Here is a 13,242-nt window from a genome sequence, read left to right as displayed (position 1 = left end):
TCAGGGCTGGGACATTTACCAGTGATTCCTTTAAAACTTGTCTTTTTTCCATGGTGTAGTGTTTCCAATCCTGTTAACTGAGGATGAGCAATCCCATTAGAGTGAACAAGATTGTCCTGGCCCCTGACCCGTCACCCAAAACACTGGTTTGAAATACAGCTTCTCAAATTATCATTATTTTTAGTGTGAAACTCAGATAAAACTTTATTTGGCTCCTAAATCCCCTGCAATTCAGAAGAGATAGGCGCCTAAATGCATTTAAACAGGTTGGCTTTCAGATATTCTCATTTGAAGCTGTATTTCCTCGTTAAGAATATTGTTGTAATGGAAATTCTGCATGAGTAAATCCTTAATAAATTTAGACTGATAATGAAGACCAGCCTTTCTATTAAACCACAACATAAACAACTCAGGTAAACGCTGTTGAGTTTGCTTCCATCTGTCCTTAAAATTTTGTCAGTTAGCATGACTGGTGATTGCTAATTAAAGCACAGCAGGCCTTGCTGGGATGAATATGTTTTCCTCATGTTGTCTTTTTTGTTTGTTCTAGTCTCTGGAGTACAATATCTTTGAAGGCATGGAGTGCCGTGGGTCTCCCCTGGTGGTTATCAGCCAGGGCAAGATCGTGCTGGAGGATGGGAATCTCCATGTCACCGAGGGATCTGGACGGTATATCCCCAGGAAACCGTTCCCTGACTTCGTTTACAAGCGCATCAAAGCAAGGAGCAGGGTGAGTATAAATGGTTGGATGCACATTTGTTCTCTCACTGGAACTCCTGAGTTGAAGTGGGTGGAAAACAGATGCTATCCCCTGGCTCGCAGACGCACACTTCTGCAACAGAAAATGTTCCCTGGATAGGAGCCATATTTATCTCATTCCTCGTTCATTTTTGCTATTCACTCGAGTCATCACAGGAAAATGCTTTGGCTTGAGCTTGGATTTTCTGCAAATCTTATTTTTCTGCTCTTTAATTCTTCTCCATCTTGGGACACCTAGACAGAGCATCTGTCCAGGAACTGTCCGCTTTGGACGTGAATCAACCTGCAAATAACCCGGCAGGCTTCTCCTGTCACAGGAGTACCAAGAGAAGTTACTGATCGCATTCATATATCAGACCTTTCAGCAACAATTTAGAATTCTGATTTATTGTTACAGATACGTTGTGCTGCTTTCCCTTCTGTCAGATACGATCAGATGCTCTTGTCTGGTGACTGGTGAGTCACAGGCACAGCCTACTGACTGTTTAAAAGTGAGAATTTTCTATTTTTAAGAGGCTAAAATTGTTGGAAAAGTGTTGTAAAATACACCCATTCAAAACAGAAACTGCCTTTTGATATGCCTTTAGTTGGTAAAAACTGACAGAAGATGATGCTGAATTCAGCTGCAACTCAGTTGCAGAGGATTTAAGAAGTTTATTTCTAGATGAAGTCAGATTTCTGAGGAGAAAAGTAGTTTGAAGTGTTGCCCTCTCCTGGGCAGAACCAGGGCTGGGTTAGTTCTGCTGACCATAGGTGATCTTCACATTCCTTGCAAACCATCTTCCCTTAGTTCTTCTTTTGGAGAGATCGCAAGTTATCAAAATTACAATCTCAAGTCATTTAGCACCGCAGAGAACAGGCCCGTGGCTTCTGTTGTGTTCTGGTCTCCCACAGAAATACATGTCTGATGTATAGATCCAACTGGGCGGCATCTCAGCTGGAATAATTGCATTTAACCCAATCTAAAGCTCCAAGCTGGCGATGTGAAGCTAGCCTGGCTCCTCTTTATGCAGACCTGCTTCTGCCTCGGCATCCTTTTGCTTTTTGGGAATGAGTAATATGTTTCATTTGAGCGTTGTCAGGAACCTTTAATACAACAGCAGGTAGGTTGAGATCATTCAAGGCCAGAAGCTGCAGAGCAGGGGACAGTCTGGCTGTCTTCCGTAGGCTGCGCACACCAGCTAGCAGCTAGCTAAATCCACTGCAGTCCAGAGTGCGTTTCATTTTATCCCTGCTGCTTCAGAGACCAGCTGCCGCCCAAGGATCAGCACAGAGGAGGTATGCTTTCAAATTCTCTCACCAAAGACAAATCCTGAAATGTCTTTGGCTTAGCAACATCTGGCCAGCTGTCTAGTTCTGTTTTGAAGGCTGTTTTGATGCTGAAGGCGGCCTGCTTCTGTGTTTTGCAGCTGGCTGAGCTGCGGGGCGTGCCTCGAGGCCTCTACGACGGGCCCGTCTGCGAAGTGTCCGTGACACCGAAGACCGTCACACCAGCGTCTTCAGCTAAGACGTCTCCTGCCAAACAGCAGGCCCCACCCGTGAGGAACCTGCACCAGTCTGGATTCAGCTTGTCTGGTACGTAATTTTATGTGGCTAAGTTGCTTTGAAATCACGGCTTGTTTATACTCCCATACGTGGAATTAATTCTGCTGAAATTGGAAGGCAATAAGAGGGACTGTGAGGTGTTTTTTAGCTTGGAGGTTCTCCCTTTAGAAAGGAAGCAGAGCAGTATAGGAGCTATCATAAAGTCCTGCTTATTTTCATGCCATGGCACGAATGCCAAGTACCCCACGGCATTCCGGGCTCGGTCCTCAGCCGGGTGTCTGAAGAGGGCAGATGGCAGAGCTTTGCCAGCTGAGACCAGCTGCGGGTCTGGTATGTGGCAGATTTGATTTCTCAGCGTGCTGCTTCAGCACAGTAAGGGAAAACTATAAAAAGGAATAAAAAGGCTCGCTAAGGGAAAGCCGTTCAGTCGCTTCTTATCTGTGCAGGTGTGGGTGGCTGAGGTGTTCAGTGCAGACATACTAATGCAGACCAGGTTTCAGCAGAATTAAGGCACTGGAGGCCAGTAAGGGCTTTTCCTCCAAAGATGGTGCATTTTGGTGTGCACTGTGGGAGCCTGGCCTAAGGGGACTTGATGGGTCTCTGTGCGGCTGTTTCCCCCCGGCTCCTTCGTCCCCCGGCTCCCTCATCACACTCTCGCTGCCCCAGGGGACCTGACGTCGCTTCTCTCTCCCGCAGGGGCACAGATCGACGACAACATCCCACGCCGCACGACTCAGCGCATCGTGGCACCGCCCGGCGGACGTGCCAACATCACCAGCTTGGGCTAAGGACCGACCCCTTCTGTGCCCGCCTAGCGGACCGGGGGACGGGGGCACCTGGAGACCCTTTTTGATTCTTTTAGAGCCTGTGACAGTTACTGCGGGCAACCAGTGAGGGGGGGCTGAAGTAAGGCGCCTCTTTCAGTCCCCTCAGATTCCCTCCTCATCTTCACCAACCCCTCTCACTTCCCCCCTCAGCCCTTACACATTTAAAGAAATAAACCCTGTTTTGACACCTCTGACATGTGAAAGTAAATGTAAAGAGGATGTTTGAGATATGTGGCCTCTGTCCCATTCAGCATCTTTCTTTTAATAAAGGAAGGATAAAGTGAATTTCCCTGGAGCTGCCTTTAAGACACACACAAAAAAAGGAATAAATAAATAATAAATGTAAAAAATAGCGCTTTTTTTTTTTTTTAATGTCAAGCAGAAATGTAGTTCAAGGGTTTTAAACTGGACATTCTGCAGGGTTCTGTATTCCAGCAGAATAGCTAGGCAAGCACAGAGGGACACGAATCCCAGCCTGTCTGTAACCATTCCCCAGCACCGCCTTTGAGGTCACTGAATAGCTGTCTGCTGTCGAGAGAGAAACAGGAGCCAGCACTAGGAATTGACAAAGCGCACTGCACCCAGCCATCGGGTGAGCTAGAATTGGTGGAGACTTCGGTTCTGTTGGTTTGTTTTCTTTCTTTTTTTTTTTTTTTTTTTCCTTCTGGAATTTGCTGCAAATTAGATCCTTGAGGAAACTTTTTTTTTTTAAAAAATATTTGTGTGTGTGTTTTTAATATGTTTGTATCATTGTGTTTACGAAGCCTTATCTGAGAACTGGGCATCTCCCTGTTCTTCCCAGTCCTTCCTGAACCTCATTCAAGTTACAGACTCCTGCCAGTATCACTGCCACTGCCACCCTGGTACTTCAGGTATCCCTAGGTTGCATCATTCTAGCCAACGCTTGCCACTTAGCTGCAACAGGAGCTCACGGAGCAGGTTCATAAGCTATGATCTTCACTTCAGTGTGCCAGGTCTTGAGCGCACAAAGGGGCTGGATACCAGGTGAGGAGCTGGGACAGAGTCTCTTGAGAAGTTTTTAGCAGTTAGTTTGTCTTCTGTTCCTGGAGGTGGAATTTGATAAGCAGAGGGCCATAGGCAAAGAGCGAGATGTTGCTTGAAAGATCTCTGTAGCAGCCGCCTTCTCCCTTCCTGGCCATCGATGAGTGGTTATTTAAAACTTTATGAGAGCTTATCTTTAGCTCTCATCGGCAGGCTGGTCAGCTGAGTGTGTGCCTGAGCATCTGTGGCAATTCCCGTTCGAGTCCAGATGCCCAGCTGTTGTAACTGGGAGCCTCAGAGCAGCTCGATGGGTCAACAGCAGCTGAGAATCTCTTGTACACGGTGCGAATTTCACAGTCACTCGTTCCTTCAGGAATCTGCCTTTGTGCAAGCATTTGTGAGAAAGCCTAGTGGTTCCCCACCCTTCCCCAGACACCTGCTGCCTCAGATGTGAGAAACCAGAGGCCACGAGTGGTCCTTGAATGAATATAGGAGCCCCAACTTCTGTGGCAGTCGGCGGGATCTGGGCATTTAAGTATTTTCTGGGATTGAGGGTCTTTTGGCCCTAGTATTGGAGGCTTATTATTTTCAGGACACGGAGGGTGTCCGCACCATTAGGTTCTCACTTAAACTTAGCTGGAGGGCTCGGGGGTCCCGCAGACTGGCCCGTCTCTTAGCACAGAGAGCTTTTCTACCCACAGCTAACGCAGCGTTACCTCCACTGTCTGTATGCCCTGGCACTTGGCTGCATCTTCTGCTTTCTCTTCGATTTGTACTTCGCCATGTACATTGACTTGTTTTTCCATATTTGTATTTTCTTAAATGGTGTTTACAGGTTCTTTTAGGGAAAAAACAATATATATGAAGGCTTTTAAGAAACAAGTACCAAATTTGTCATTACAAAGTATCAATGCTGGGATTTGCAAAGGATCTGGAAGCTATGTAGGTACCCAAACCCTCCCAGCTTCAGCACCTAATTCCTTTTGACCCTTTGAACACAAAGGTTAAGAAAAACAAGGCCATATTCATCCATGCATTTTACATTTAGGTTTAATTCTTGGGTCTCCTGGTTTTGCATAAAAGAGTTTGCACTTTGTTTGTTAAGTAATCCGTGAACTTAATATATATTGCAGCTATTTTCATATTTTTCACCTGTATGTTAAAACCAATTTGAACGAGTTGGGGAGAAAAAAAAAAAGAATTGCAGATCCGTTTCAATTCTGCGAAACACTTGCGGCTCTTCAGTATTCACTTAAGTCTTCCTTTTTTTTTCCTTCACTGACTCATGATGACTTCTTAGTTTTAATTTGTTCTTCGAAAGGAAAAAAAAAATCACAAAAAAAGAGTTTTGCAGGCTATGTAAGCATGTTTTTTCCTGTGAGAGCTCGTCTGCTTTGTGTCTGTTTAATGAATGTCATATGTAAATGCTTAAAGAAAAAAAAAGACGATGACTTAATTAATTAATTAACCGCAGTGACTTGAAGCTCTAAAAATAAAAAAAAAGTAGGATTTAATACTAGCTGGATTTAACCCTTGGATTTGTGATTGTGAACCATGAGTGGAGGAGCTGTAAGTGCTAAAGCTGATCATGTGTGTAGACAAAAAGAAGTACTGATATTGACCATTGTCTCAATGGCAAAAAAACCCCTACCCCAACCCTGAGTCTTGTGTTTTATTCCTTAAGAACTCTGTGTTATATTACCATGGGAACTCCTAATAAAGACAAAATGTTGTTGTTTCACTAGGTGCATCTGTGTCTCAAGGCGATACGTGTTCTGTGTAAGTGCGTACCTTGGCTGGTGCCTTCAACGGCTAAAAACTGAGCTCTGAAATGGGTGCTAATGTAGGCTGATGGTAGTCCTGCGTAGGAGTGAGGTGCGAAGTGGCCACGCTTCCTTGGAGGATGGCGATGGTAAAGAGGAATCAATGGTCCACAGTGTGATTTCCTTAGAGAAAAGCAGGTCTCTTGCCAGGGCAGTTGTCTAAGGCAGTATTTGGAAAAGCAGAGACATTTGCCTGAAAACTCGTGGCTCCGCCTTGCAGAGGTCAGTGACGAAACGTGAGCGAAAGAAGCTAAACCTGTTGGCATAGCCCTCGGCCCTCCAGTGTGTTCCTCCTCGGACCCTCCTAACAGCGATGGAGGAGGGGAGAGAAAGCGCAGCATAAATAGAAGGCACACACAGATATCTGAGTGGGGAGTGTTAGAGCTGGCTGGAAAGATGCCAGTGAAACTGGTGGTGGTGGTTCGGTTTTACTGTGTCGCAGAGATGCTGCGAGTGAGATCGCACCGGATCATGGGAAGGGCTCAGAAGGAGCCGGCGTCGCTGGCAGCCACTCAGACCGTTGGTTGCTGCATCCCTACTCCCACCAGATCAACCCTCTCGGTGGTCTTCCCCCAGATCCGAGCACGGCTGGAGTTTGCAACTGACTTTGCAGTGATGTTTAGCTCTTGTTCCTCAGCTCAACAAAACCAAATGTTTCAAGCACTCGGTGAAATGCAGTTAGCGTTCTCCGTGCACCTTTAAACCTGGCACCCCAATCCAGTGGGAAGTTTTAAGAGGGTTTCCTTTTCATCTGTTGAGAAGGGGCAGTGGTCATCCACTAATGAAAAGACTTCCAGTTAATGTGGAGAGCCTGGCTCTGTCACCAAGGACATGCAGTTATTTGGCTACTGGCAGCTTAAATTAGATATTAGCATATATGCAATCGAGTCCCGTAGAACGGGGTTGGTGGGTAGCTGTGTGTAAGATTTATTAGCTTGTCCCAATAATAACGTCCCAGTGAAAGATGCATTCAGGCTAAAGCTCTGGTGTTTAGTTAACACACATCTGCAGAGCCTCCATTTGCTTTTATTCTATCATTATTTCTTCTTCCAGCGCCTAAATTGGAAAGAAAGAAACCTCTTCCCCAGGAAATCAATTCCAGGGACTCAGTGAACCTGGTCCATGTTGGAACAAGCCAAAAAATATCAACTGAAGCATAGAGAAGTTTCTGAGGTCAGGAAGAGTTCAACTGCCAGATCTAAACCTAACATGTACTGAGGAACCAAGCCAGTGAGAAGCCTCAGGAAGATTCAGGTCAGTGGGGCAGTGCTGGTTTGCTGCTACAAAAGAGCACGAGAATAGCCGTGTTTTGTCAACCCATTAATCCGGGTAATTCCGTATGCTGGCAGCAACGAGGCCCAGCTCAGGGCTGGTGACGTGTGCGCTGGTTCGGTTCTTTGCAGGCCTGCCTTTGACTGGTCTGTGGCCATGCGTATGAGACCCAATATAGATCTAATCTGATTTTAACATTGATGCAGAATTAGTTAGAGTTAGGCTAAAACGAGAAGAAAGATGATGGATTTGACTCGGTGACCTGGAGCAATGTCTGTCAGCTCGTGAGGAGACGTGGGTTATCGGAACTGAGGGCAACCTGGCTTGATTTATTCCTTAGTGGCAGGGTGTTGGGAGCAATAATTGTCACTAGGCCTCACATCTCAGCTGTCCTCCAGCGTGTGCTGCGACCTAGCACAGCATTTTCAAAGCCAAGGCTTCTGTGACCTAAGACTCATTTAATCTACAGCTATGTGTATGTGTTCTTTATACACATATAGAAGCATATATACGTACCTTACTCCAACCCAACTGGTTTTGCAGCAGCCAAAGTTAATTTGCACTATTTTGCATTTCCTGCGGGCTAAAACCAGTGTTTCTGCAGCTTAATACCTTCCACCATGGAAATTTGAGGGTGGCTAGGTGCATAGGCCCCCAGGGCTCCTCGGCAGTATGGACCCAGTTGCTTTGCACTTCAAAAAAAACCCACTCTTGGGTAACCCTTCGTGTGGGTTACCGTAACTGGCACCTTCACGTGGGCTGGAAACATGGTACCGCGCCCCTAATTAAGGTGCTATATATGACTCTAGATAGCTTGTGCAGGACAAAAATCCCATTAATTAATGCTAAGTTTAATTAACTTAAATTTCCCAAGATTTTTATGGCTTTAAAAATTAAAGCATTTAGTACTTTTAGCCGCTTGCTCTACACGGATGGAAGCTTCAGAACCTGTTTTCTCCCCATTTTTTAGCACAAAAGGTGAAGGTTGAGCTCACTGCCATTAGGTGGCAGCAAGACATGCAAAAATGAACATGACAAACTCCCTTGAGGCACATGGATCATCTTAAGAATGATGTAGGATGTAATAAATGTAGAACATGCACAGGGCTTATGATTACTGTGACAGAGAGATGGCATACACGTATATCTTCTCTATTATATTAATATATTGGACAGTATTTAAATGTTAAAAAGTTATGAATCATCTGAGTGTGTTCCATTATAGATTAAGCCTAACGAGACACCCTCCTATAACAAAATGCAGAGCAAGCCATAAACTTTAACTATCAATTTAGTTACAGAAAAAAAAACCCCAAGCATTCTTTTCTTAAACAGATTTTGGCTTTTCTCCACAAAAGCATGATGTCCGAGAGCGGAGGTAAGGTAGATTTGAAGAAATGGCAGGGTTTTCCTTCCTCTGGACTGGTTCTGTTTCTTCCCTGCCATTTCCCGCCCTCCTTCTGTGGTTAACAAATTTTCTGGCTTTCGGCTTTGTGCAGCCGTTTCCTGCATAAGAAGCTACTGGTGGAGGGGGGGAAGAGGGAAAGAATGAACACTTGTGTGGTTTATCATATTAGTTGTTCCACTCACTTCTCATTGAGAAAATAGTAAAAAGTAGAATTGCAAAAAACCCCTAATGATTCTTCCTCTTTCACCGGGAAAATATGCAGATTTTTTTGCTCTGAGTTGTTTCTACCAGTAGCAGGAAAAGTTTTCCTTTAAAAAAGAAACCACCCAGAGAAAAGCAAATCATTTTCTTTCTTGAAAATTATAAAAACTAATTCTGTTCAGCACTAAGCCGTGCTACCATCTCTTCCCAACAGCCAGCTGTTGGCTAATATCCGCAGGAAAATAATTTCCCTCTTTGCCACTGCTCCTCCTATTCCTCTTCTTGTAAAACTGCAAACTTTGCCAACTGCCGGCTCTACAATCAGAGGGGATTATTTTTTCTCCCATATAACCCAGGCCAGGGAAGTTGCTCTCTGCTAGCTCCGGTAAGCTGTGATTGATGTAGAGCCTTGGCACTCTCCCTGTGGATTTACCACTATGTACTAGAGTGTGTTGGTCTTTCCACAAGCATTTTCTTCAGCCATTAACCAATAAAACTTGGCAGATGCGTTATAGTGAGTCTTTCAGCGCTGACTTGCGAAGCCTCAAATGGCAGAAAATCCCCCGGTTATTTATTCCATGGATTAATCATCTTATGGTTAATTTTTTTTCCCCTGCTTTTGATTTGAATTGGCCTGCCTTTTGTTTCTCGCCAGTAGTTCTTGTTATGCCTTCCCACAGTACAGATCCCTCCAAGACCTGTGTGGGACTGTTCTCTGGGGCGGTAGCACTGCTTGAAACCGCCTGGCTCAGCTGCCGAGCCGAACGCGCGGCTCTGGCCAACTTCCACCCCACATCCCGCCACGTCCTGCTGCAGGGATGCAGCGTGTCCCATGCCTTGATGAGAGCAATAGATCTGCAACCAACGTCACACTGAATATTTGTAAGTTTATTATATACATAATATATGTAATATTATATTTATAAGCCAGCGAGTGTGTGCTGATGAAGGCTGCGATGCCTTCCCCTCGCTGACCCCTTGCTATTCATCTGGGTTACAGTCCGGCTAGCCCAAATTGGTGAAAAGCAGCATTACTATAGAGGATTCGTAGCACCATCTAAGCCCATGGGAAGATCTGACCCGACGAGCCTGCATTCTTCAGGTTTTGGCCACGGATGTGGATTCCTGGTGCTGATAAATGTAAGTGCATATAGAAAATGAAGAACCTCTTTTTGCAGCCATCTTTTTTTTTTTTTAAAAGTTGCAAACAAGGCCAATATTTGCTTTTCCTAAGTGCACTTTAAAAAGTAGTAACGCTTATTGGTCAAAAGAAAAGTTTTAAATGGCTCATTTCCCCCACGTAAGCTGTGAGTACAGGAGCGATCGCATTTAACCAGTAGCGTTGAATTGTTAGGGTTGGAATGTGGAGGATGACAAGAAATTCATGTGTCTGTTGGCAAACCCCAGACAGCAGTTGAGGGCATTTATATTTAATGTCTGTCATGCAAAACATTCCTAAGATATAAGGAAAAGCAAATGCAAGAATAAATGAAGTAGATCATGATCAGTGTTGCCTCAACAGCTTTGTCGGATGGTGGCTTGTTCTGCTTTCTGAATTTCAGTTCCAAAACATGATCATTCCTACCCTTTTTCCTGCTTGCTTTCATTCAGATTTCGGAGGCAAGTGTTCAGAAACTTTACTTAAGCTCACACGCATTTCATTTGTGCAACAGCCACATCTCGTCCTCCACCAGTCCCTAAAACAGGAGGAAGCAGAGTACTGGGCTCCAGTGTACACTGTTGGTTACTGAAGGTTAGGTGGTGTGGGAGTGGGCTGTGGTTGCCCTAGAGAGGGGCAGAGGGGCTGGGGCAGGGTCTGGAGCACAAGTGTGCTGGGGGGCGGCTGAGGGGGTTGGGGGGGTTTAGCCTGGAGAAGGGGGGGCTGAGGGGAGCCCTTCTCGCTCTCTGCAGCTGCCTGAGAGGGGCTGGAGTGAGGGGGGGGCTGGTCTCTGCTCCCAAGTCACCAGTGACAGGACGAGAGGAACCAGCCTCAGGCTGCGTCAGGGCAGGTTTAGGTTGGAGCTGAGGAAAAACTTCGTCATCAAAAGGGCTGTCAAACATTGGCACAGGCTGCCCAGAGAGGTGGGGAGTCACCATCCCTGGGGGGGGGTTCAAACAACGTGCAGCCGTGGCACTTCAGGGCATGGTTTAGGAGGCCTGGGGTGGTGGGTTGGGGCTTGGACTCGATGATCCTAGAGGTCTTTTCCAACCTTAAAGATTCTGTGATTCTATTGCAGCTACTCAAATAATATGTAAAACTATCTCGGTTGTAAGCCCAGAAAATTGCAGAGTAGTTTTTGGGAAAACAATTAGTTAAATTGCTGAGCCCTAGTTTCTATCATTCTTAGTCTTATTCTAAGTCCAAAAAGTAACCCCTACCCCAGAGACTTTTCTGCTCATTAAAACCACCGGCTGTTTGCGCCTTTCCTCCGAAGCGGCTCGTTCCACAGGAGGGCACCAGATACACGTCTTTAAGCTGCATTTCTATTAGTTTCATGAGGCTGTTTCTCCCTCCTGATCAGATTGCTTCCTCCACAGCGGATGTGGACCTACTTAAACACTAAATACACAGGCCTTCGCATTTGCCTCTCTTTTGCTTTTCAACACCAAAACCTGCCATATTTGACTTTGTCCTATATTAGATAGACGTTGGTTCATACACCTCTTTTTTTTTTTTTTCCAAATCAAAACTGGCTGTAAGTGTAATAGGGGATCATCTGTTTTGCACTGAATTTTTAAATTCATACATAAAATTCAGCAGAAAAGCTATGGTTTTACTAGTGATTTCCTGAGAGCCCCATCAGAGTCACCCCATGGGCTTTTTCTACAGATTCTTGAAAGATTTCACTTACAAGTCAGTCAAAGCATGATGAAAACTGATGCAACTCTCTCCCTTAATGATATCAACTAAGCAGGAAAATGTCCTGTTTTATTTATGCATCTCTCCGTAGCTTTTTCCTCCTACAGGACAAAGGCGAATGTGGCATGGGAGAGGTAGAGAGGTTTGGAGGTGGATGTCACCTTGGTGGAGCGCTGCATTTCTGGGAGGGGAAGTCACTTGCCAAGTCAAACAGCAGCTGGGGTTTGGACTGGGACTAGATGACATTCAAATGTCACAGCCCATCACTGTACTCGGGCTTCTGGCTCCAAATGCTAGACAATTCCCAGGAATGGCTTGCTTTGTGTGGTACTTTAAAGAGCAGGCACATCATGAGATTTAATGTGGCTTTCCTTTCTGGGCCATTTCATGTTAGCTCTTGGTCAGAGAGGAGCATGAAGTCCCAGAGGACTCGGGCCAGCTGGACGTTTCAAGGCTGAGACCCAAATTATCTGAAGGTTGACCAAAGCTCTGCAGAAGACCCTGCAGTTTGCTCCCCTTTGCTCTCCTACCCTCTCTAAAGCTTGTCTGGTGATAGGCCTGAGCTTTCCCAGGCTCTAGGCCAATTCTGCAATGAGCTACCATCCCACATTTTTTGCTTTAAGCCAGTTGTATTTTATCCTTTCCTCCGACAAACTTGCAGCAGCCGCACTGCTGAGTGCAGGAAAGACCCTCCAGAGGCTAAGGGGGCTCCACTGTGACCGGGGCTTAGCAGTCAGCTTGAAGTCTCCTGAGATTTTATATTTTAAGAAACACAGTGAAAAAAACTCTCCCTCTCATAGGATATCAGGGTAGGCATGGAAATGAGCCCTTCCTGACTCTAAGAGCATGGAGGCTTGGAGGAATCAGCATTAATTTTCCAGTCTCCTGCGAACCTCACTTCTATAATTAGGTCTACATATTGTGCCCATGTAGAGACATAACTGGGGCTGCAAGGTTTCTTCTGCTCATCTCCAGGTGTGTCTCCTGCCTCAGCCGAGGCAAATGCTAGGATTAACAGCTCCGAGCAGGCAAGGTCATTCAAGACATCCGCTGGCCCAAACAGCCACAGGAATGGTACAGTTGCTTTGCCTTGTTCATGGGTATCACTGAGGTTGTGCTCATGTAGATGACATTCTTTATCCTTCCAGTATGCTAAGGAGGAATTTGTTTGTTTGCAGTAGACTATTTTTACTGCACCTGAATTCATTAATCTCTCCAAAAATAACATTGAAGGCACATGCATAAAAAAGCATGCATTCAGCTTGCCTTGGACAGAACTAGGCAGCCCCAGTGAGCACTTCACTGGTGGCATTGATTTAGTGTTTTTGCATGCATGCAAAATCAAATGCCAGACAGGCACAAGCGAGTAAACTTTATCTGAAAAAGGGGGAAGGAAAGGACCTCTTTTCCCTGAGCTACCATTGATTTAGTATGATGAGAGTTTTAATCAAGCCCTTGTACCTTTAAACCATAAGTTATTAGAGGACAGCTGGGACAGTCTTTCTGAGGACTTGCTGACACCCTGAGCTTTCAAGATTATTAATC

At 45.4% G+C, this 13,242-nt stretch overlaps 1 protein-coding gene across 2 annotated transcripts in view; it reads left to right on the top strand.

The window, feature by feature from the left end:
- Positions 1-5,874, top strand: part of DPYSL2 (dihydropyrimidinase like 2) — a 54,848-nt gene extending 48,974 nt beyond the window's left edge. For both annotated transcript variants that reach the window (XM_064472908.1, XM_064472909.1), the window contains exons 12-14: positions 551-730; positions 2,169-2,334; positions 3,001-5,874. In XM_064472908.1, coding sequence (XP_064328978.1) covers positions 551-730; positions 2,169-2,334; positions 3,001-3,092 — 438 coding nt within the window. In that variant the 3' untranslated portion in view covers positions 3,093-5,874. The remainder of the gene's footprint in view (positions 1-550; positions 731-2,168; positions 2,335-3,000) is intronic.
- Positions 5,875-13,242: the final 7,368 nt, after the last annotated feature.

Source organism: Phalacrocorax carbo, chromosome 24, assembly GCF_963921805.1.
Source record: "Phalacrocorax carbo chromosome 24, bPhaCar2.1, whole genome shotgun sequence".
NCBI lineage: Eukaryota > Metazoa > Chordata > Aves > Suliformes > Phalacrocoracidae > Phalacrocorax > Phalacrocorax carbo.
The sequence above is the reverse complement of the archived record's forward strand: the minus strand, read 5'-3'. Positions and strand labels throughout refer to the sequence as shown.